The sequence below is a fragment of the Theobroma cacao genome, chromosome 9, assembly GCF_053813885.1.
Source record: "Theobroma cacao isolate CCN51 chromosome 9, ASM5381388v1, whole genome shotgun sequence".
NCBI classification, from domain to species: Eukaryota; Viridiplantae; Streptophyta; class Magnoliopsida; order Malvales; family Malvaceae; genus Theobroma; species Theobroma cacao.
In genome coordinates, this window is record NC_142647.1 from 11,028,002 (window position 1) to 11,051,036 (window position 23,035).

The following is a 23,035-nucleotide window of genomic DNA, read 5'->3' on the forward strand; positions in this document are numbered from 1 at the left end:
AATGAAAACATTATTAAGAAGAAAAACAGTCTCAAAATGGGTTAATTCCTGACTTTACTTTCGCTTTTGGCTATTTTCCAGTCAACTTGGATTGACTTACGTTCTTCCTCCTGTCCGGTCCAAAATCTGGCAGTAAAATATTAAACAAGTTAGCGAAGATGTTACAGAAACTAACTAAAAGCAAGAACTCGTGACTTTGCCAATTTGTCATCCCATGAAAGACACGAATAAGATTTACAAATCTATTTGTTTTCTCGGCGACCCATAACGTCGCTTTTCCTTGCAGTTTCAACAAGCTCAGATTCAAGGAAAGAAAGTTGATGTATTAAAGCTCATCTTTTGTCATTTGGGTCATGTTTGTTTAGGGTTTTGTTTTGTGGGTTTTGAAGATCAGATTTAAAGTTGCTGCTTTTTCTTCTGCTTCTTATTGGCAATGGAATTGAAGAAGGAAAAGCTTGTCAGGTAAATAGTTTGCTATTTTTTTTCCCCTTAGTAGCTTTGTTTCTGATTTAGCATTTCTTTGCTGGTTAGTTTTGCTTTTGTAAACATATGCTGTTTGGAGCTGGGAAAGTTATGGGAAGTTTTAGACTTTTAGTAGGGACTAAAGAAAGCTGGAATTCTGGTAATAATTAATTAGGAGCTTCGTATAACTAATATGGATGAATTGGGTCATGTTTCTATTACTTGGGGGGACTGGAGAAGAGTTAATCAGGAGGGTTCTTGCATAATGTTTTCTTGCTGTTTTTAGTGGAGTAGTGATGGAACCTTTTACATTTCTTATTATCTGTTTGCCGGAAAAAGTGAACTTTTATTCAACTGGAATTAATCTCTGTAATTTTCAATTTTCTTGGTAGTGGAACGCATTGAAATGTAAAGTCTTTTTTTTTTTTTCAAAAAAAAGTGAAGGTGATTCCTCTCTTTGAATGGACTTGCTGATTAAAGTTGAAATGCCCCTTATCTATGATGAAGGATACTAGATGATGTTGCTATATTGTGGGAGTCAAATGTAGAAGGAAAGGGTTAATTCAATTACCGAACAGAGAAAAGTTTTCATAAATTTGAATTTTAGGTTTGAAAATGAATAGTGAGTAAATTGAACAAATCCTAGTCCTAAAATCATGAAAATTTTTTTTTTTTTGGATAATCATTAAAATGTTCTTTTGTATGCAAACTCATTTCTACTTTCAGTAAAAAGTTTTATGGAAATACTTGATATGAACAATTGGAGTTCTTTGGTAAACTTGTTTATTTCTAGGTTTTATTCTGATGGGAAACGGCAGAAAGAAACTCCATGGGGAAAGAATGACCCGTCACTCCTTGAAAAGTCATCTTCTGGGTACAAGATTTCATTTTCTTCAGTGCTGAAACCGGAGAATGGGATAGTGGGAGGAAGAAATAGACTTCCTGAAATAGGAAAAATTGGAAGGACGAAGGCTTTTCCACAGGCCAATGCACCATGGTACAAGAGAATTCTTGATCCTGGCAGTGAGATTGTGTTACAATGGAACTGGGTTTTCATTATTTCCTGCTTGGTGGCACTTTTCATTGACCCATTGTATTTTTATTTGCCTGCTGTTGGAGGGCCTGCAACCAATTCGTGTGTAAAGACAGATACAAGCTTGAGAATTGTTGTTACATGTTTTCGGACTATTGCTGATATTTTCTACTTGTTGCACATAATTATAAAGTTCAGAACAGGTTATGTTGCACCAAACTCTACAACTCGAGTGTTTGGAAGGGGTGAACTTGTAATGGACCCTAAGAAGATTGCACAGAGGTATCTTAGATCTGACTTCTTTGTAGATCTCATTGCAACACTGCCTCTTCCTCAGGTATTTGTTCTAAAACACCATATTTCTTCTGAAATCCTATGGTAAACATTAGTTGCCTACTTTACTTTGCATTGTTCTGTCACTTGAACTCAATTGTAGAACAGAGTAAATAAATTGTAAATAACTTATATTTCCACAGTGGACTCGATGGACATTGGCTTGTACTTGAATTGTGGTTCTTTGTTTCCCTAATCAACCAAAACAGGAATTATGTGAGCCTTATAACATGTTTTGGAACTATTACAATTTAGAAGGTTATGTCACATCATCCTTTGTTGACCAAAAGGATCTTGGTTTCCTTAATAAATATATACGAGGCATGAAATGCCTTTTTGTACATAACTCAATTCTCTTTGTTCTTATTTGGATTTTAAGTACATTTTACATTTCTAGTGAAGATTAGGGGTCTAATTAATCCCTTTGCCATTCAAGGATATTTTGAAGTGGAGTGCTTTAGCCTTTGATTCAAGTGTCATGGTTAATTCCATATTGCCCTCTATCTTCTTAAAATTGAAGCACAATTATATTTATGGTCTTCTTGTATAGTTTTCTTGTGTCTTTTTTGTTTTTCATAAATATTGCTGTTATTCTGGGGCAGACTCCACCTAATGTACCGCACTAGAAGTTCTTGAAAGTACATTGGGGAGACTTCATCTTTAATCGTCGGGAAAAATTATTAATGAAATAAATGTGTGATTTCCTCTTTGGTGCACTAGGTACTAAATATGAGAAAGATGAAAGCACAGTTCATTGAATTATTTTTTGCAGATAGTTATCTGGTTTATCATTCCGGCAACAAGAAGTGCTCGAACTGACCATAACAACAATGCCCTTGCACTAATTGTTCTGCTTCAGTACATTCCCAGATTATATTTGATTTTTCCATTAAGTTCTCAAATTATTAAAGCAACTGGAGTGGTTACGAAGACTGCCTGGGCGGGTGCTGCCTACAATCTTCTCCTATACATGTTAGCTAGCCATGTATGTTATCTACTTGCTTTATTATTAGCCTTTTTTTCTGATCTCGGGTTTGTGTGTTTGTTGTGCTCTCTTTGTCAGTGACTTCAATTTTTTTCTCACCCCCTCTGTCAGTTTTCACACAAAAATATGCCTCCTCATGCAGGTCGTAGGGGCAGCATGGTATCTGCTCTCTGTTGACAGGTATACGTCATGCTGGAAGAAAATTTGCAAAACAGAATTTGCTCCTGTCAGATGCAGTCTATACTATTTAGATTGTGACACTTTTGGCAGTGACGATCGCAAGATGTGGGCGGATGTTACAGATGTGTTCAAGAGCTGTGATCCAAGAAGTGACATAAATTTCCAATATGGCATATTTGAAAGTGCAGTAAAAAAAAATGTTGTCTCTTCGGGCTTTCTCGAGAAGTATTTCTATTGCTTATGGTGGGGCTTACAGCAACTTAGGTGTGATTTTATTAAATTTTATAGATAAAAATTATCTTCTATTCCAATTCTTATTACTTTTGACTTTATTCACAGAATACACTGATACAATTTTTTATTTGGATAATCTCCTGGTGGCTGATGAGTGCAACTAAACTGTTCGATTAGTAAATTTTGTTGTTACACTTACAAAAAATAGTTTAGGTGCCAATGCAGTACCGGTATGGGATTTCACTAACCACATTGCATTAGATACTCTGTCAATATAGTGAGAGTGTAGTTCAGACATACTGTACATGCAATCAAATGACATTTATATAATAATTATGCACTTGCTGCATGGTGGTTGCATTAATATGGAATTTCAACTATGTAGAATTGCAAGTTTATTTCTTTGTTAGCATCAAAATTTTTGTGGGTTTTCACTGTTTTTGCCTTTACAAGATGGAGAGATATTAGGACATAAGTGAAGATTCATACGAAAATGATAAATCCTTCCTTTGTGAAACTATCTCATGAGATACATATGAGTTGTTAATCTAATAATTTTTCCCCTTAACAACTCAAAGAAAGGCCTCTATCATTAATGAGGTGCCATCAGAGGTCTTCCTTGTCCTCCAAATGGCCTAAAGCCAAGCAGTAAGTATCTTTAACTTAATTCATCTTTTCCATATAATATAGTTGAAAAACAATTGATGCTAGTAAGTGCACTGTTTTGAAATTACAATATCTTGCTTGTGAACTATGTCACAAGGCCATAGGGAAAATGTTGTGGTTCATCTGTTGAATTTGGGCTTGGAAATTCCTTGCTAAGCATAAGTTCTTGGCTCCTGCATTCTTCCCTGAGTAAACTTATCTCTCTCTCTCTTTAATTTATGACCTTGCCATCAATGCAAAGAATCAGAGGCATATGTATTGGAATTTACATTTGGTATATGGTTGAAGATATGCAATAATTTGCAATTGCAGCTGAAGTGATGGAAGGTTATGGAGATAAGTTCCCATGATAATATTGTTTCCCTCCTTCCACACTATTTACCTTTTCCCCTTTGTTCCCTTTCTAGTTTTGGTAACAATACTTTTGAACAGTTCCATAAAACTGTTCGAGAAAAGAACCAAAAGCCAATGAGAACAGCCATTTACTAAGCCTTTGTGAAGGGACACAGAAATGCGGTGACCATGTGGAGGCGCGAGAAGGAAACACTTCTGTTCTACTAAGATTTGGAAGCTACTTGATTTCAAAAACATTTGCAGCACATCAAAAAATTGTGCCAACTCGAGTGATGCACTCAATATCTTGCCTGTGATGTTGTATTGCACAACTGTTATCATCTTAACTGGTCATATTCTATTGTAGGTTTCAGTATGAGGCAGAAAGTGTACCTTATTACTACAATGTGAATATATTGAATGGTTCAGTTGTGTTCAATGAGATAAATATTCCTGGAAGATTTGATGGAAAAGATGTAAACCTTCACCATAATTGTGATTAATATACGAAATTCTTTCTTTTAGATATGTATCTGAAATGAATAAAATCGGATGCCTACTGGTCAATTTTATGTTTCTCTCTTCCAGTTTGGAATGGACAGCATTCAAAATAGAGAGGTTATATCTTTATGTGCCCCTAGGAAGTAGTAGATGGGCATGCAGTGGGATCAACATTGTTGTTTGCTGTTTCAAATTTAAACAAATGATGACCAGCAATCATCATTTCATATTATTTAATGGTTTTATAATACCTATTCCATGAAATGCTAATTAGAGTATTGTAGATCATTTGCACTTTTCTTCCATATCATTTACAGGAAAATTGCTTTGCACACTGAATTAGTTTATCTAATATGAAAATTAAAGAAAGCAGATGTCATTTAATGAGTTCTTGTCATTACAAATGTTGATACATGCCTTTTGTTTTCATATCATCTCAGTTCCTATGGCCAGAATTTGTCAACAACAACATTCATTGGGGAGACACTATTTGCTATACTTATTGCTATCTTGGGCCTTGTTCTATTTGCCCACTTGATTGGCAACATGCAGGTATCAGAAAGTTTGTATCCTTGACATTTTCCTTGTAACATTAAATTCATTCTGTTTGTATTAACTCAAATAAAGTTGTGATATATGTTGTCAATCATCTCACAGTTATGTGTTGATGATGGAATTTTTTGTTTGAATTTGTTCAGTAGAATGCATCTAATTAATTTGTATCTGTCAAAACTTTGTCTTGACTACATAGTACTGTCTTTCTTGAGCTGTCCACTCGTGGCAGTTGTGATCTCCTTTTTCTTTCTTCCCCCTACAGGGAAGTTGTGAAATAGGAAGTAAGATGCATTCTTATCTAGTTTCTAGTAGCTGGCAAAATACTGCATTATGCTTCAATTTTCAAATTAATTTTAAACTGATTATTTGTCCTCCTCAGTTAAAACAATTATTCCTGTCATGTTACTTTTCTTACACATTCTGATAGTTTACTTTTGTTTATGTGATACAGACATACCTGCAATCCCTCACAGTGAGACTTGAGGAATGGAGACTTAAGCGAAGGGACACTGAGGAGTGGATGAGGCATCGCCAACTCCCTGAAGATTTAAAACATCGTGTTCGACGTTTTGTTCAGTATAAATGGCTTGCAACACGGGGAGTTAATGAAGAAGCCATCTTGCGTGGCTTACCTGCTGATCTTAGTCATGATATCCAACGTCACTTATGCTTGGACCTTGTTCGACGTGTATGCAGTGCTTTCCCAAATCAATATCTTTCTGAGTTTCAAATCATGGTTAACTTGCTTATGTTTTAGGTGTTCCTACTAAGTCTTGATGGGAGATTGTCCACATTGAGTTTGAAGAGTCATGTAATTATTTACTTAGAAACCAGCCTCTTCTGTTTTGAGCATGACTTTTCTTCTTGCAGGGCATTCATATTGCGAAGATCTAGGTTAACTACCTTGTGAGCTGTGCATAGTCGTCACTTAGATCCTGCCTCTTAGGTGGAATAAAAATGCATACATTTACCACATTTTGCAAGAATCTTCCTTCTAATGGTGTCTATGTGTTCCATTCTGAATTTTCCATCAAACAACATCAATATGTTGCCTCAACAATGTTGCTGCACCCAATTAGATTAGATCTGACTCCAAAATGTTAACGTGTTTAAACCTAAGGAAGGGTTTGCAATCTTCCATATGGTATTTCTTTATTAAATCTGATAATTAGTTTCATTAAAGTTACTCTCATTTGCAGGTCCCCTTTTTCGCCCAAATGGATGATCAGCTGCTTGATGCAATATGTGAGCGTCTTGTATCGTCCTTGAGCACTGAAGGTACCTATCTAGTTCGTGAGGGTGACCCTGTGACAGAGATGCTCTTCATTATTAGAGGTAGATTAGAGAGTTCAACAACTAATGGTGGTCGAACTGGTTTCTTCAACTCAATTGTGCTGAGACCTGGAGATTTTTGTGGAGAGGAACTACTGGCATGGGCTTTGCTACCAAAATCCACCATGAACTTGCCCTCTTCTACTAGAACAGTCAGAGCTTTAGTTGAGGTTGAAGCTTTTGCACTACGTGCTGAAGATCTTAAATTTGTGGCTAACCAATTTAGACGGCTCCATAGCAAGAAACTACAGCACACCTTCCGGTTTTACTCCCACCATTGGAGGACATGGGCAGCTTGCTTCATACAGGCTGCTTGGCGTCGGTACAAAAGGAGGATGATGGAAAACAATCTGACTATGACAGACTCATTTACTTTGGATGAGAAAGGGGATGATGAGACTGGGCAGGAGGAAGAGAAAATATTCCCTGCTGGCTCCAATTCTTCTCAGACGAAACTTAACCTTGGAGTCACCATATTGGCATCAAGGTTTGCAGCAAATACTAGGAGGGGAGCTCAAAAGATCAAGGATGTTGATTTGCCAAAATTACAAAAACCCGAAGAACCTGACTTTTCTACCGAGCCTGATGATGACTGATTGTTTGCATTGTGATAGGAGTATATGTTGCTTGAGCTTCTCTACTTGGGGTCAGACATATTTCGGTATAATAGCAGATTCAGAATCTTGTTGATGGGATCGGGAATCCCGGATCTTGAACAGATTTGGATGGAAACCTTTCTGACGTGCAGGAGAAGGTTGTGTTGTGCACTACCTGTATACTATTTGCTATCTATTAGTGGGGTTTCATCAAATGCTAGCTGAGTCTAACCCATGAGCCTTGGAAAATACTGAGATATTAGCAAATTGATTTGATGTAAAAGGTTGGCGATCATTCTGATTCTCTTATAATATTTACTCATAAAGTGCATTTGGCAAGAAGATTGGCCTAAGGTCGAATCCAGCTTCCTTTAATTTAATTTTAAAGTGGAAAAACGGTTCTGAGTTGCGGATTAGTAACATATGCTGATGAAGTAGGCTTTTGGCCATATAGTAACTAGAAATTTAATGCCACAACTGAGCATTTGTTTAAGCGATAAACCACAAAAACCATCAGGAAACTTTAATGGATGGAAGAGCCTCCTTTTCAGGATCAAGCTTCTTGTGGCCTTCCATCTGTTTTTGCACATGTCTACTTATTAAACCAAGTTTCACAGTTGACAGTTGATCCCATCGTTTGTTATGTTTTGCATTTCCCAAGTAATTTCTCAGCATCCCATCTTTTGTTTCTCCAAATCATTCTTGTTACGCATTAGACAAGAATTGATCAATAAGCACATTACAAGTTTTCAATCACCTTGTAATATATTGAAAGAATAATTGTGGCCGCAGAGTAGCATATGTACAAGATACATCCTTAGTTGATCTTATGCTTGGAAAAATTGACCATGGACAGAGTATGAAGTTCATAGCAAGCATTTCCATCACACTGTTAGAGAAGCTATCGTAAACAGAATTAATCATTGCAAAACGGTCCTCTCATCCTCGTCCAGTCTTCAACTTGCTACCCACATTTAGGGCCCATACCTGTCGAAGTCATAAAACTCTATGTTCTTGTACTTTTGAGATATTATCTCTGCTTGAACTTTTCTTGCAGTATCAGTTGCACATCCCACAAGAATAAGAACAGAAGTCCCTGCAAATCCTCGGAATGCAGTTAAGTGTGTGGTTTGCTCAATTACAGCAGGACCAGCAGCCAAGATTGCTAAAAATGCTGAACCCAAAACTGATATCCGACTAAGAACCTATATTCCAATCATAGATGCAAATATGAGTCCGTCATTTAAAAAGAAAAAACAAATGGAGGTTAAGTTAGAAATACAATTAAAGTCAGCCAAATAATTTTGGATACAATATCTAAATAACGAAGCGGTTTGAATACAAGGAGCAGAAGACACAAATATCTATTACCTACCTTATGAGAAAGTGGATTTAAATAGTTGAAAATTTCAGGAGTCCACATCTCAAGTCATGATAAATTTCTTTGTTTTCTTTCCTTTTTTTTTCCTTTTCTAGAATTAGAGGACAAAATTTGTTAAAATTTTGTAATGAATTGTCATAGACGATCATATTGATAACCACACGCAGACTATATGGTAAAAGCAGTTGAACACAATCATCAACATGTATCACTAAATAAATATCAGGCTAGCACAATAAAGTCACTAGCTACAGAAAAGAGGATTACCGTCTTCAGAAATGCTGCTGTACTTTTACCGGGTCGGACCAGTGGAATTGAAGCACTTTGGCGCTTCAGTTGTTCGCTAACATCATCAGGGTCCAGTTGTAGGAAAGTATAGTAGTAATTGAAAAAGGCTATCAACAAGATATTGGTAGGAAGGTAAAGAGATCCTACAAACGTTTATAGTTTACAATTAATCATATAGAAAGGTGGGAACTTCAACTGCCAAAAGGATATAATAATGGCATATTCTTTCATATCATTTTACTTCTTCAGTCCTTTCTCAGGATTACACCAACGAAAATTACAGAGTGTAACTTCCCTTGCCCACCCCTTCTTTCTTTGGCTAGAAAATTATATAAGTTTCAACAAGCAATTCACATCATTCACCTAGCTCTGATGAAAGGTTTTAAACACTGTAGCAAAGCAAGAAAAAAGAACTAAACCGTTGTCCTACCGTTAGCATTGGATTGGCAATAAGAGATTTCACCAGTTCAAGCATCTGTTACGTCTTGAAATATTTGGAAGGAACATGACAAGATTTTAACCCTTAAATTTAAGATTTAACGCAGCATGTGTCAATGAAATATATTCACAGAACACTGAAAAGATTTTGCTAACTGACAGCTTCTACAGAAGAAAACCAAACAGATTATAAAGCCAAGGTACATCTCATATCAATCAGGTACACATTTTCATCCTTAAGAACTTCTAACAGTCAAAATCATTATTTTACCTCCAGGATTCAAAGCCACTGCAGCCTTCTTTAGCACAGATATGCCAGTGAATCGTGCTAAAGTACCAGGAAGAGCTAGGGATGATGTCGAAAATATAATTGGCATCACTCCAGAGCTGTTCACCTGGTTGGCCAAAACAATTGAATGAATACAAAGACAAGACACTACATGTTGATTGAAAGACGGACAAACATAATTAGTAATCTCAATTAAGGAAAGATAGGGAAGCTGCACATGCAACACCAGTGAAAGAAATGTCGGAGTTAACAAGAAACTAGAGCAGGAATGAGGTACCAGAGAAGTGCATTGAAAGTTTGCATGATCAAAATGACCATCACACTGATAGAAACTTCCATTTCAATTAAATAAATGTAAATGTCCTATCAAACACTACAAAGTTAACAAATAAAATCAAAACAAGTTAAACAGTCATGAACATGATGGACAGAGTAAGTTGGCAAGATTTGAACAAACAGATAGAAATCAGAATTTAGCAGCAGCTAAAGGTAACAATTTTACATTTAGAAAGGATAGGGAAACAAAAAAGAGAAATTTTCACAGGAAACAGGCGCACAACTTTGTGAGAAATAACAGTGGTAAAGAGATGGAAAAAGTGCTCCTATCTACCAGAAGCTAAACAAGCAACAAGAACAACAACAAAAGTAATAAGCCTTTTCCCACTATGGCCGTTCAGCTATATGAATCCTATTTCACCACTGTGCTCTATTTAAGCCATATCTTCAGTAAGCTCAGTGATATGAAGTCCATTTTGTTAGTTTCCATCTGTGTCCTCTTTGGTCTTCCTTTTCTTCTCTTGATATGAATATCCTCCAGTAAATCACATCTTCTCAAAACTTTGCAGGTCTCCTTTTCACATGTCCAAAGCCCCTTATACATGTTTCCCTCATTTTGACCTCAATGCTGCAACCCCCACTTTTTCCTTTATACAATCATTCTTAATCTCATAAATAAGTATGTCCTTCCATGCACATATCCAACACAAAATACTCATCTCAGCCATGCTCATCTTTTGTATATGTTGATAGTTAGTTGCCCAAACCATGCATAGAAGCTCATAAGAAGCAGTTAAAAATGATCTCAGCCTGACAGTATAGGCCAGAACACTAAGTTGTAAATTTAAAAAATCCATCCAATTTTCACACTCGACCTCTCAAACAATTCTTTTTAACATTTGGGCTTTTCCTCTAGTAGGTTGCCCAGTTCCCTGATTAGCAGTTGGAGCTTCGAGGAATTTAACTGGAAATCCTACTGTTCCCCACTTGACAACATCACTCTTTCAGTGGATTTAATAACTTCAAAGGTTTTTACTTTTGATATGAGCTTCCAAAGGTCCCAATTCACAATTCCATCAGCATATCAAGAGTATTAAATCTACTGTTTTCTTCACCATATTTCTCTACTCAAACTGCATCACCTTAGGGGCTCCTCATCAGTTCTTAGTCCAAATGCTAAGTGTGTCTTGACGTGGAGGATAGAACAAAATGTAAGGGGCAGGTGGTAATCTGTCAATTTACCAAACTTCAATGTCTAAGGTTAACAAAATGCCTATAATTTCTGACATTAAAGCTGGTGTGGAGAATGCAAGCATATCACCCTCTTTTTTTACTTTTAAGTTGCTGCTCGTACCAGACCGAACTGAATATGTTGTTAAGGATCCAACTAATTTATCTTTTTTTCTCATAATCTATCATCCACATGCAAGTGTAGCAAAATTTGACAGCTATCTTACTTTACTATCTCCCAATCCCAAATTATAAGAAGGTCAAAGAACACCCCTCTCTAGAAGATATGCAAATAACAAATAAATGCTACGTCATGGTTCAAAAACTGGCAAGCATAGTTACAAGAAAGAGATCATAATCATGCAATCTTTGTATACAAGATGCACCTAAGGATATGTATTTAAAATTATTCAAATCATGTGATCTTTGTATAAAAGATGCACCTATGGAAATGTGTTTAAAATTATTCAAGCTCTTCTTCATGATCAATTGAATTTCCTACAAGTCCTTGACTGTGACATAATCAACATAATAAAGTACTCCATTAATTATGATCATAAGCCATAAGAAAAAATATGTTTACTTGCACTTTAGGCTTCAGCTGCCCCTTGACAGACTAGAAGAGTGAATGATGCTAGTGAGCATGTCCCAATGAAAGAATATCAACTTGTAAGAATTAGTTCAGGCACAAATTATACAGTATTTTAATCCATTTTACGTGTGAGAAGTTGGTGCCAACGATATGTTTCTCAATTGAGTTCTCATGCAAACAAAGAATCCATTCCAATTTTGTTACACCTCAGTGAGGCCAGTACTATTATCATCAAGCACATCACAATATTAGAACCTTTTAAGCAATTATTGGGAACACAGACCTTAAAAGGTAGGTAAGCAGATTTTTGAAGCCCTCCACTTCTGCTGGTGTATCTTGAGGCATAGTTGAGTGGAATCTTCCTCTCTGCTTCCTGAAACCCTTTGTTGAGACAACTGTTAAGATTTTTTTCCCTTCACTGATAGAACTTCTATAAACAATACAAGTAGGGTTACCTGAACATAGACAATGCCAAGAACCAGCAGGAAGAATGAGATAATGATGGTAACAAGTCCAATGTAGTTACCATCCTGATATGCCTGCACAACTGTCCTACCAAAAGATGCTGGCAAGTAGGATAAAATGTTTGTAAATATTAGAAGAGATGTGCCATTTCCAAGTTTTAGATCAGAAATTCTTTCCCCAATATATGTCGTAACTACAGCACCAAGCGTCAATAGAGTGACAGAGGAGAGAACCCACTGCGTGCTAAAGTCATTGACATATGGACGAAGGTATAGTACTTGGCCAATTGCCTGCCATGAAACGCAATAATATATAAGACATTATATTTAGCAATGGTCATCTGCATAGCACATAATATGGAGGGGAAAAAGGAGGTAGAATTCAGGACCTTTTGGATGAGAAACATTGATACAGACCTAACAATTACCTTATATCTAGTTAGCTAACCTGTAAGTCACTGGGGAATTAAGTTCCTTACCTGTACTATAGCAAAACCAACTGAAGCATATCTAGTATACTGAAGAACTTTCTTTCTTCCTGCTTCACCTTCTCTTTTCTGAAGATCTTGCAATTTAGGGTAAACTTGGGCAAGGAGTTGAAACACAATTTGTGCATTAATAAAGGGAACTATACCGAGGGAGCATATACCAAGTCTACCAATGCCTCCTCCAGAGAATGAATCCAAAGTGCTCAGTAGACTGTTCTGATCCAAATTGCCAACAAAAGCCTCTCGGTTAACCCCACCTAGAGGTATATAAACTCCAAGACGTGACAGGGCTAAATACGCTAAAAGCTTGAGAAATTTTCCAGGTAATTCGCCTTTGAAGAAGTCCCCAAAATCAATGGAACTGTCCTCAATTGCAGCTGCCAAAGTCCAAAGGATCCATGTCAACTGCCAAGACGGATCAAATCATTTTGCCGCATGCAAATAGTTGATAAATAAATTTATAAGCTCAAAAAACAAACCTGCCGCTCCTCGAGCTGAAGAAGATTTCCCCTTCTTTGTACCAGAAGTACTCTCAAACGTAGGTGTTAACAAGGCTAAAAAACTTTCCCAAACACCATTTAGACCAGAGACATCTGGATTGATTCCCAGGGGATCAAAAACAGATCCTTTATGGCTGAGAAGGAATTCCAATCAGAAGACAAATGACAATTAAAATAACAGCAAGTCTACCGGAAAATTCCTAGCAGTGGTTCAGAAGTTAATAAAGACATGGAGTTTAAATATATAGCGCTAAGAAACTCGGCATGCAAAGTTCTAAATTTTCTTTGCAGAATTCTGATCTGTCATATCGCCCAAGCTTCTAGTCCTTAAAAATACAATAAATAACTTGCTTATCCCCTCAGAACATAACATTTTCCTCCCTAGCAATAGCAAGCTCAATGTACAATATAAAGCATATAATAATATTAAACAAAACATACAAGCAAATTTCAAGCCAAAAAGAAGACCATTTTTTGAACGAGACTACAAGACTAAAATGGAAAAAATAAAGGGTAAAACAAGGATTTATAGAAGATCATACAAAAGGGTATCTGAACGAGGTTACCCGTTAGAAAGAAGACCCAGTTTCCATGATTGGTTGGAGCTGGGTTTTCTATGGACAGTTAAACTGGCTCTGCAGACATAGTTTTTGAATAATGGAGAAGGTTTGGGATTGGGATGAGAGAGTGTACAGAGGTTGAAGCTAAGAGGCCAAGACGAAGCTTCTCTGACCGTTATCAACATTATCCTATTTCCAACTCTTAGTTGGGTTACAGTTTTTGTTTTCCGGGGGCTATTAACAAATGAAATTCATTGATATAGTGGCCAGGGCTCCAGTTGCTCTCGGATGTCATCTCTTGTTGTAAGCGCGTTTGCTTCACGCAATGTTTAATTTTTGGCTGAAATATCGATAAGATTCTCGGGTATGCTTGCTTGCTTCCTCTTCATCTGATAGCTCAGAATTCCAGAATTTTGATTTCTCAATTTGTCAAAAATTTCAAAGGTAAGGTAATCCCATGCACACTCTTATTTTACTTTATTTTTCACATAATTTTTTTAAATTATTTTTAAAAAATTAAATATTTTTTATTCTTATATTATTTCACAAATAAGTTTATATAATTAATAATTGATTAACTATCATTAGTTAAAATATAATTTATTATTTTTTATGGTAAATGCTATTAATGTAACTGAACATTAAATGAAAATATTACGCGATCATGCCACCATGTCATATCAATATGTCACGTCATTATCTATTATGTTATATCAAGATCACAAGTGATATTTTAATTAACAATAATTAATCAATTATTAATCATAAAAATTTATTTGAATTAAAATAAAAATATAAAAATTTAATTAAAATATAATAAAAAATAAAAATTTATTTAAATTTTTAATATAATTTCTAAAATTAGACCTTTATTTTTAATTTCAATAGAAAAATGAACTCTTTTTCCTTTATACCCTTAGTAAATGCTTGTTTTTACCTATAACTAGAATTTGAGTTGACAAATCTTGCCAATTGCAACTAGAACTGACAATTTTGAACACGACACATTAACATGACACGAGAAGACACGAGTTAAATAGGTTTTCGGTTTAGTCTTAACGTGTTTCGTGTCTAATCATGTCTAACACGTTAAGACACGAAAATTTCATGTTTTAACGTGTCAAACACAACAAACGCATTTAAAACACGTTTACTTAATCGTGTTATCGTGTTTAAACGTGTATACGTGACATATTTATTAACCTATTAAAAATTAATAGTTAAAAACTATTTTAACCTTATATAAATAATTTTAAATAATTATTTTAATAAGTTTTTTTAATTTTATAAAGTGTATAATATAATTATACATGCTCAACCCTAATTTTTAACGTTTGGTAATTATTTGATTTTATTATTATTTTTGTTTTATTATAATTATTTTTATAATTATAGATTTTAAATTTAAATAATAAAATTATATTTAATTGTAAATTTTTTTATTTAATTGTGTTAAACGTGTTATTAATCATGTCGTGTCGTATATTGACACATTTAATAAACGTGTTAATCATGTCGTGTCGTGTTACACGTGTATTAAACGTGTACTTGTACGTATTTTAAATTTAAGACACGAATATTAAACGTGTCGTGTTCGTGTTTAGCCTTAACGTGTTTCGTGTCTAATCGTATGTGACACGTTAACACGAATTGTCAAGTCTAATTGTAACCCATCACCCATATAGGCCACCAATGATGTGGCCCACCGAAGACCAAATCTCATAACAACTCTCTCTTGACTGCTCCACAGGCAAAAGCCAACTACTTCTTTTGACTTGTAACATTTTTAGTTGAAGTGCCCACGTGGTACTGTTAGACTTGATAATTTGTATTTTCGTATCTTAAACATGTTAGATATGATTAGACACGAAGCACGTTAAGGTTAAACACAAATATGACACGAATAATATTCGTATCTTAAATCTAAAATACTTACATATATATGTTTAATAACCACGTAACACGACACGATATAATTAATATGTTTGTTGAACATGTCAATATACGACACAATACGATAACATGTTTAACACGATTAAATAAAAATATTGATAATTAAATATAATTTTATTATTTAAATTTAAAATCAATAATTATAAAAAAAATTATAACAAAAAAATAATAATAAAATTAGATACAACAAAATAAAAGTTCAAAATTAGGGTTTAGGCATGGCATAATTACATTATTATCTTTATAAAATTTAAAAGACTTATTAAAATAATGGTTTAAAATTATTTAAGTAAGATTAAAATAGTATTTGATTATTAATTTTTAACAATAAATGTGTCATATATACATGCTCAAATACGTTAACACGATTAAACACGTTTATATGTTTAAACACGCTTAATTAAACGTATTTAAACATGTTACTCGTATCTTAAACGTGTCAGATATGATTAAATACGAAACATGTTTAGGTTAAACTTAAACTTGTTTAATCTTGTGTCTTCTCATATCGTATCCAAAATTGTTAGGTCTAGGTACTATCTGAGAGCCTGGGGCTTTTTACATGGAGTTATAGATGTTGTAACTAAATGAAATTATATATAAAAAAGAAAAAACAACTAGGAGCAAACCCTAGTTGAGCTGCCCCTCCCTCCAAGCTCAAACCCATCATCGTTAGTAAAGCCGTCATCGATCAAAGGCTTTTCTAACATAGTAGATTGACGATTTGGTTTTGATATTTACGTTGGTATCTTTTGTTTCACTCTTGAAATTAACCTAGACTATTTTAGTATTTGTTGGTGAAAAAAATTAATATTTTTATTGTAATTGGTATTTTATATTTGATTAAACTGTGTGTTTGAGATTTAATTGATTGTTTGTGTAATACGACAGTGAATATGTTTTGAGTAAATTGAAATTCTACTCGAAATTTTTTGTTTCCTTAGTTAATTTTCAAAAATTCAAAAAATAAAATACTAGAAAGTTATTTACATATAGGTTTTGATTTTTTTTTTTAATTTCTTTGTTTTCTACTCATTCAATTTGACACTAACCCAAAAGTTAAAATATTTAAAACCCTTTTTTGATTGCTTTTGTTGAAAATAGTAGTGAATTTGGTTGGATCGAATTATGATGCTTTTGAGAAAAATGGTTGTAACTTTTCTTGGATTAATCAAAATTATCTCTTTTTTTTTTTTTATTTTAAAAGGAAACGTTAAAAATATATATTTTTTTAAAAAGAAATGCATGGTAGTTTGCTTTATCTCTAACATATATCCGTTAAGTTTGCTTCCAAGCTTCTTTTGTCTATTAGCATATTGGAATTAAAACCTATTTCTTCATAAGTTTGCTTGTCTCTAGCATATAATCTATATGTTTAACAACTGTACAAGTTAATTCTATTAATTGCATAATAATATAGGAATGGTAACTCATAAGAGAGTATGGACACTTAAGAAAGCTTGTGCACTAGTAAATTGTATGATTAAAGTATTTAAAAGGAGATTCAACTAGTACTACTAATAATATGTTAGCAACAATGATGGAGTAAAAGTTGCATGGTTCTAAACTTGTTGAACATCATACGCACAGCAAAACAAAGAAGTAAGTTGCTTGGTTTTCGACTTGTAGATTTGCTTGTCTCTAGCATATAATATGTACATTTAATAATTGAGCAAGTATATGTTCATTCTATCAAGTGCCTAATAATATAGAAATGGCAACTTACAAGCAAGTTTCGACACTTGAAGAAGAACGTGCACTAGCAGATTGTATGATTGAAGAAGTTGAAAGGAGGTGTTATTACTAGTATTACTAGTAAAAGGTTAGTGGAAATGGTAGAGCAAAGTTGCCTTGTTCAGGACTTGCTAAACATCATATTCATAGTAAAATAAAGACGTTTGAAATATGATATTCTATTATTGATGACATGTTGAATAGTCCACTAGGATTTACTTCATGGATAATCATAAGCTAGGTGGAGAGGCAACTACGTTTGCCACTTCGCACCTTTAGAACTTTCCAAAGCCAATGCTAATGGAGCGATCCATAATTCTCATTCAAAGCTTGCCATGACCCTATGGGAAAGTATTTGGCCAAAAATTATTTGAACATCCATTGATTAAGTTTTTTTGCTTGCTAGTTCCTTGGAATTTGTCTTAAAGATTTGAAATCTATAACATACTTCATTTTGTCACATGTAAGCTTAAAGAGTGGCCACAAAGCTTAAAAAGAGAGTTGTAAAGCTCTAACAGGTTTCCAAAAGAAATCTCAAATTGCTCGCACATGTGAGTAAAACCAAAAACTAAAAAATGCTCCTGAATAATTCTATCAGAGTACAATAGTGGAAACACAAGGAAAGAAAAAAAAGGATTGGTAACAAATTTGAAGAAAAAATAGAAGAAGATGAATTTACAATAAATCCCCACAAAAGGGCTAGACTTTGTTCTCTCTTTTGGGTTTTTTGTAGCATAAAAAAAAATGAGAGCAAAAACAAATGAGGCTGGTCTTAGTTTTTTTCTCTCTCTTTCTGAACAAAAGGTAAACCATTTGTAAAACACAACAATAACAACAAAAGCTCAGTCTTGGAGAAAGAGAGAGATATCCACAGCTTCTTTGATAATTCTGCTTCCTCTATTTCAAGGCAGAGAAAGAAAGAGAAAAGATGTTGAAGCAAAGAGAGAGAAAAAGAAATGGTGCAAAAAGGCACATGTGCAAAGCAAGGGTCATACTCTAGTTACTTGAAAATGAAGCTTTTGGGTGTAACAAATGACTTGCAATCTAAACTAGTACATCTTGAAGAGTTGAATGCTTTGTGATGTATGAAGAATAAGATTGAATCTTCTCTTAAAGAGAATGTGTTAGCTTTATTCTTGTTTTGAAATGACAAAATTGATTGAACTTAATGAGTTTTGAAAAGAAATAAAAGATACTTTTGAATAGGGAGAAAATCCTTAAAGAAATGTTGAAGCTGAACTTAAGAGAAAGATGTATTGAAATGCTATGAATATTTGAACATGTTTTGAATATAAACGATCATGCTCATGAACTTAAAAAAATGTCTTTTAATTTTCTTAAAGATCTTTTGTTTTCAAAACTCAAAGTGTTAGCCTAAGAATCAAATTCTCAAAAGAAAAGGTTTGATTTTTAAATGAAGAAAAAGCAAAATCTATTCTTTATAACAGGAAGAATTGATTCTGCAAAAGGAGAAGTCAGTTCTTAAGTAAAGATCAATAGTGAAGAATCAATTTGAAGAAAAGAAGAAGTCAGTTTTTGAAAGACAAAAGCTTCAGGATTTGTGAAAACCAACACCTTAGAGACAAAGAATCAAGTTTAAAGGGATAGAATGCAGAAGACAGAAATACAAAAAAGAAAGAATCAATTCCACATGAAGAAGATATCGGTTCTTGAAGCACTAAAAGTAAATTTAGAAACTTGGTGACCAGGGAAGAGATGGTACAATTGGACAAGATTGAAGCAGCAAAAATCAAGCTTAAATTCAAATATTGACATCAGACTATAGTGAAGAATCGACACTTTAAGGCAAAAGAATCGATTCTCCAAGATTGCAAACGTGTCACCTTTGAACCTAGTTGTAGAAGAGCAGACACCTCAAAATAAAAGAATTGATTCTCCTGAGACAAGAAGCTCTAAACTTTGTAAAGAATCGACAACTCAACAGCAAAGAATTGATTCTACATATGCGACAGAATTATGCCAGTTGGCTGGAACATACAAGAAATGATTCAAATTTCAATCATAGAGGCTATAAATACAGTTAGCTCTATAACTTTCAAATTGATACCATGTTTTGAAATGACAAAAGAAAATGATCAAAATATCATCTAAGACTTGAAAAATAAATTCTAGACACCTTTTAGCACTTACGAATGAGTTTTAAAAGAAAAAAATTGAAAAGGACTTTGTAAAATGCCTTCTAGTCCAAATTTATTAATTCGTGTTCATTATGTATCAATAAATTTGGACAAGTATCAATAAAAATTGAAATTTATTGATACATGTTCTTTAGAGAAGTTAAAATTCACAAAGTCAAACTCAATCTATCGATACATTGTCAAAATATATCAATATAAATGCAACAAAATGCTTACTACCTCAAAAGTATCAATACATTTATCAACTGTATCGATACATTTTTAATAGAGTGCTTTCTGCCTTAAAAGTATCGATACATTAACAAATGTATCGATACATGTTTAGCAGAGTGGTCAAACCCTTATAGCCAAGCCTAAAAGTATCGATACATTCCACAATGTATCGATACATTTTCACTAGAATTCAAAAATAAAGGAGCAATGTATCGATACATCCATGCATGTATTGATATAATATGATCCTTGGAGTCCAGAATGAAGAGAAAAATGACTATTTTCACATTTGATGCATCTACAACGACCCTTGAAGCTTCGATAACTATAAACACAAGCTCCTACAACATTTATGAAGTTTGGAAGACTTTGAAACATAATTCTGAAAGAAGAACTCAGCTCAAATCATTTAACATTCTTTGTACTTTTTTTCTAGCATCTAAGTTTTCGATTGTATAATTATTGAGCCTTCATTGCTCATTTTCTTCACCAAACATTGTACTTAACCTACTACTTAGCCCTTAAGAAGCATTCTAGTTGCACTTATGTTTCTCTCTTTTATTCACTTAAGTGGTTATACCTTAACCAATTGAAAAAGTAGTTTTTGAGTGGTTATAACCAATTGAAAAGGTAGTTTTTGAGTGGTTATACTTTAAGTAAGACGAAAGATAGATTAGGTGTACTTCAACCATAAAAAGGCATTGTATTGAAAAGTTGTGCTTGATCCATAAAAAGCATAGTACCAAATCTTTTTCTAATAGTAGATTTCAAATTCCTTAGTGAATCTAAGGGAGAGGACATAGGCAAGAAGGTCGAACCTCGATCAAAACTATTGTATTAATTTTCCTTTTTCACTTCTTCAATCTTATTTGTGTTTTTAACTTCTCTTACTTGACAAGAAATCAATTATCTTGTTTATTCATAAAAAAGGGAATTTAACTTGAAGGAACTTTATTTTTTTTTTAAATTGAAATTTTTTTTAAAACATTTAAAAGATTCCAATTCACCCTTTTTTGGAACTATACTCATTGAGCTTATTGCACTAACAAATACCTACCTTGAGAACGTTAAAGTATGGATTTTGATTGTCACGACCCGGAACTCTCATCGAGCCTGTGACAACTGCCGCAAAGCCTCAACAGATATTCTTCCCCCGAATGCCTTTTGAGACCTCGCAAGGCTTTTGTACTAGTTTTTCCATTCCTCTCTCTTTCTTTTTTTTTTGAATAATAAAATAAAATAAAAATATTAATTAAAATAATATATTTTAATGTAAAACAATACATATATATATTTTTGAAACATCAAAAATTAATTTTCTGCACATAAAAACAAAATAAATTTATACATACTGTAATATAGAAAACTGCAGTATGCAATTTAAATTACAATGACACGTGGGTCCCCAAATAACTGAGAAGGTTTAAGTCTATAACCTTGCTTTCTAGGATGCAACTCCGAAATTTACTTCTCGATGCAATTGACAGTCTATTGCCTATTCTGAGCCTGAAAAATGTATAGGAAGAAAGGGTGAGATTATAAAATCTCAGTGAGTAGACAGACATCATCAAAATAATCTAAAGCCGAGTAATATGAGACAATTAAAATAATTCATCCCAACCCATATAAATAATTGGATTTCATCCAATTACTCAACATGGCTTATGCACTTTTCAAAAACTTAGCCCTTGCCAAAAATTTATTCTCGGGGATACCCCGCGAAGGCATTTTACCGAGACCGCCAAGGCTGTTTATTGTCACATACACAAACACATTTCACCTTTGACAACACAGCCGTTCCTTGGCATTGGCTGAGTCCCAATTTCACGTGGTGGCCAGCGTGAAGTGTACTCAAATCCTACATTGGGAGTTATCCTACGCGCCTCTCCAATCGAGGTAAGCTCAATAATTGGGAACCGTGCCCCTCTAATTAGGCTAGCCCACGGAACCCCCGTCACTGCAGTGCCCACTTTATAATCCACCAATCAATAAAATCACAATAGTATGACATGGCTCACTTAACACGTTCAAGGCAAATCAAAGCAGTTCACATATTCTTAAAATCATAAAAATAACCAGTCATACCCACATTTATCATAAGCCATGTAATGTAAAATCATGGATACACAACACAATCATAGTATAGGTCTCCAATTACTCTATTTTTGAAATCATTATTAAATTTTCAAAAATTTTATAAAATTATTTTATAAAATCTCATTTTCCCATAAAACACAATAATTTTTCAATTAAACCATTTTTTCATAAAATCAAACAATTAAATAAATCTACTCTAGATAATTAAGACGATAGTAAGTTTACTCACTGTACTAGGAGTAGATATACTCTTATTCTCGATCCTCGGGTGTAGTCTTTTACCCGTATCAGATAGCTCACCACCTATCCACAATACATGACACAAAAATTTCAATAATTTGTGTCAAATCAATATATATTATTTTAGGCTCTTATCCATGCGTATGCACTAGATAGGGTGTGAAATGTTTGGACAATCGTTTAATCACAGTGTCCGACCTAACTCGCCTATACACGGTGTAAATTTCTAAAATCTCCAATTCAACTCCAAGTCCATCCATTTCAATTTCAATTATCCAATTATATCCACAATACCTCAATGACTGTGAATGTGGTCAAATTTATCAGTTCGGACCACAAATTACGCTTTTACCCCTAGTGGGTAAAAATTTCAATTTTTTTGCACCAAAAATTCCCATTTAATTTCCAACCTCATAATTCATCATTTTTCCATCTAATTCTCTTAAAATAAAGTCAACCTCATCCTCACACATCATTGGCTAGATTCGGCCTAGAGAAATTAATGGAGAAAATGAATATTTTTCTTGTTGTTTTACTCATAAACATGCTAAACTAACACTAAACACTAACATAGTTCAAAATCAAATTAATCTAACAACTTTCTCTCTCTAAACCCATATGATCAGATTTGAATCCATCATCAAAACACATAATCTTAAGCTAAGCTTGAAAAACCATACCTTTAAACACTTGATTCCTTGAAAAATCACACTTTTTCTTTGAATTTTCTCACTCTAGGGTTTGTTCTTATTTCTCTCTCTCTCCTGCTGGTTTTAGCTGACCCTCCCAATGAAGAATTCTGGAATTTTCAAGCCTTTTAATAGGCTTAATAAAATATTATTATTTTATTTATCTTTTGAATATTTTATTATTTTATTTTTTCTAGCCATCTTTTTGACTTTCTTTTTCTACCACTCAATTCT

General features: G+C 33.9%; 2 protein-coding genes across 2 annotated transcripts; one reads left to right on the plus strand and one right to left on the minus strand.

The window, feature by feature from the left end:
- Positions 1-7,552, plus strand: CNGC17 (cyclic nucleotide-gated channel 17). Its single transcript, XM_018127188.2, has 7 exons — positions 1-462; positions 1,256-1,832; positions 2,601-2,813; positions 2,956-3,257; positions 5,168-5,279; positions 5,734-5,970; positions 6,482-7,552. The coding sequence occupies exons 1-7, from the start codon at positions 434-436 to the stop codon at positions 7,208-7,210; spliced, it is 2,199 nt and encodes a 732-aa protein (XP_017982677.2). The 5' UTR covers positions 1-433; the 3' UTR covers positions 7,211-7,552.
- A 402-nt stretch (positions 7,553-7,954) lies between these two features.
- SCY1 (SECY homolog 1) lies at positions 7,955-14,108 on the minus strand. The gene is made up of 8 exons (XM_007013946.3): positions 13,723-14,108; positions 13,136-13,290; positions 12,648-13,033; positions 12,160-12,459; positions 11,988-12,077; positions 9,589-9,712; positions 8,859-9,022; positions 7,955-8,415 (listed from the first exon to the last, which is right to left on the minus strand). The coding sequence occupies exons 1-8, from the start codon at positions 13,899-13,901 to the stop codon at positions 8,185-8,187; spliced, it is 1,629 nt and encodes a 542-aa protein (XP_007014008.3). The 5' UTR covers positions 13,902-14,108; the 3' UTR covers positions 7,955-8,184.
- Between the last annotated feature and the right edge of the window lie 8,927 nt (positions 14,109-23,035).

Coding starts and splice junctions, on each gene's coding strand:
- SCY1 (XM_007013946.3), bottom strand. CDS start 13,901: ATGTTGATAACGGTCAGAGAAGCTTCGTCTTGGCCTCTTAGCTTCAAC. Junction 13,034..13,135: donor TTCAGCTCGAGGAGCGGCAG/GTTTGTTTTTTG, acceptor GGACTTTGGCAG/CTGCAATTGAGGACAGTTCC. Junction 12,460..12,647: donor TTGGTTTTGCTATAGTACAG/GTAAGGAACTTA, acceptor GTTTCATGGCAG/GCAATTGGCCAAGTACTATA.
- CNGC17 (XM_018127188.2), top strand. CDS start 434: ATGGAATTGAAGAAGGAAAAGCTTGTCAG. Junction 463..1,255: donor AAGAAGGAAAAGCTTGTCAG/GTAAATAGTTTG, acceptor GTTTATTTCTAG/GTTTTATTCTGATGGGAAAC. Junction 3,258..5,167: donor TGGGGCTTACAGCAACTTAG/GTGTGATTTTAT, acceptor ATATCATCTCAG/TTCCTATGGCCAGAATTTGT.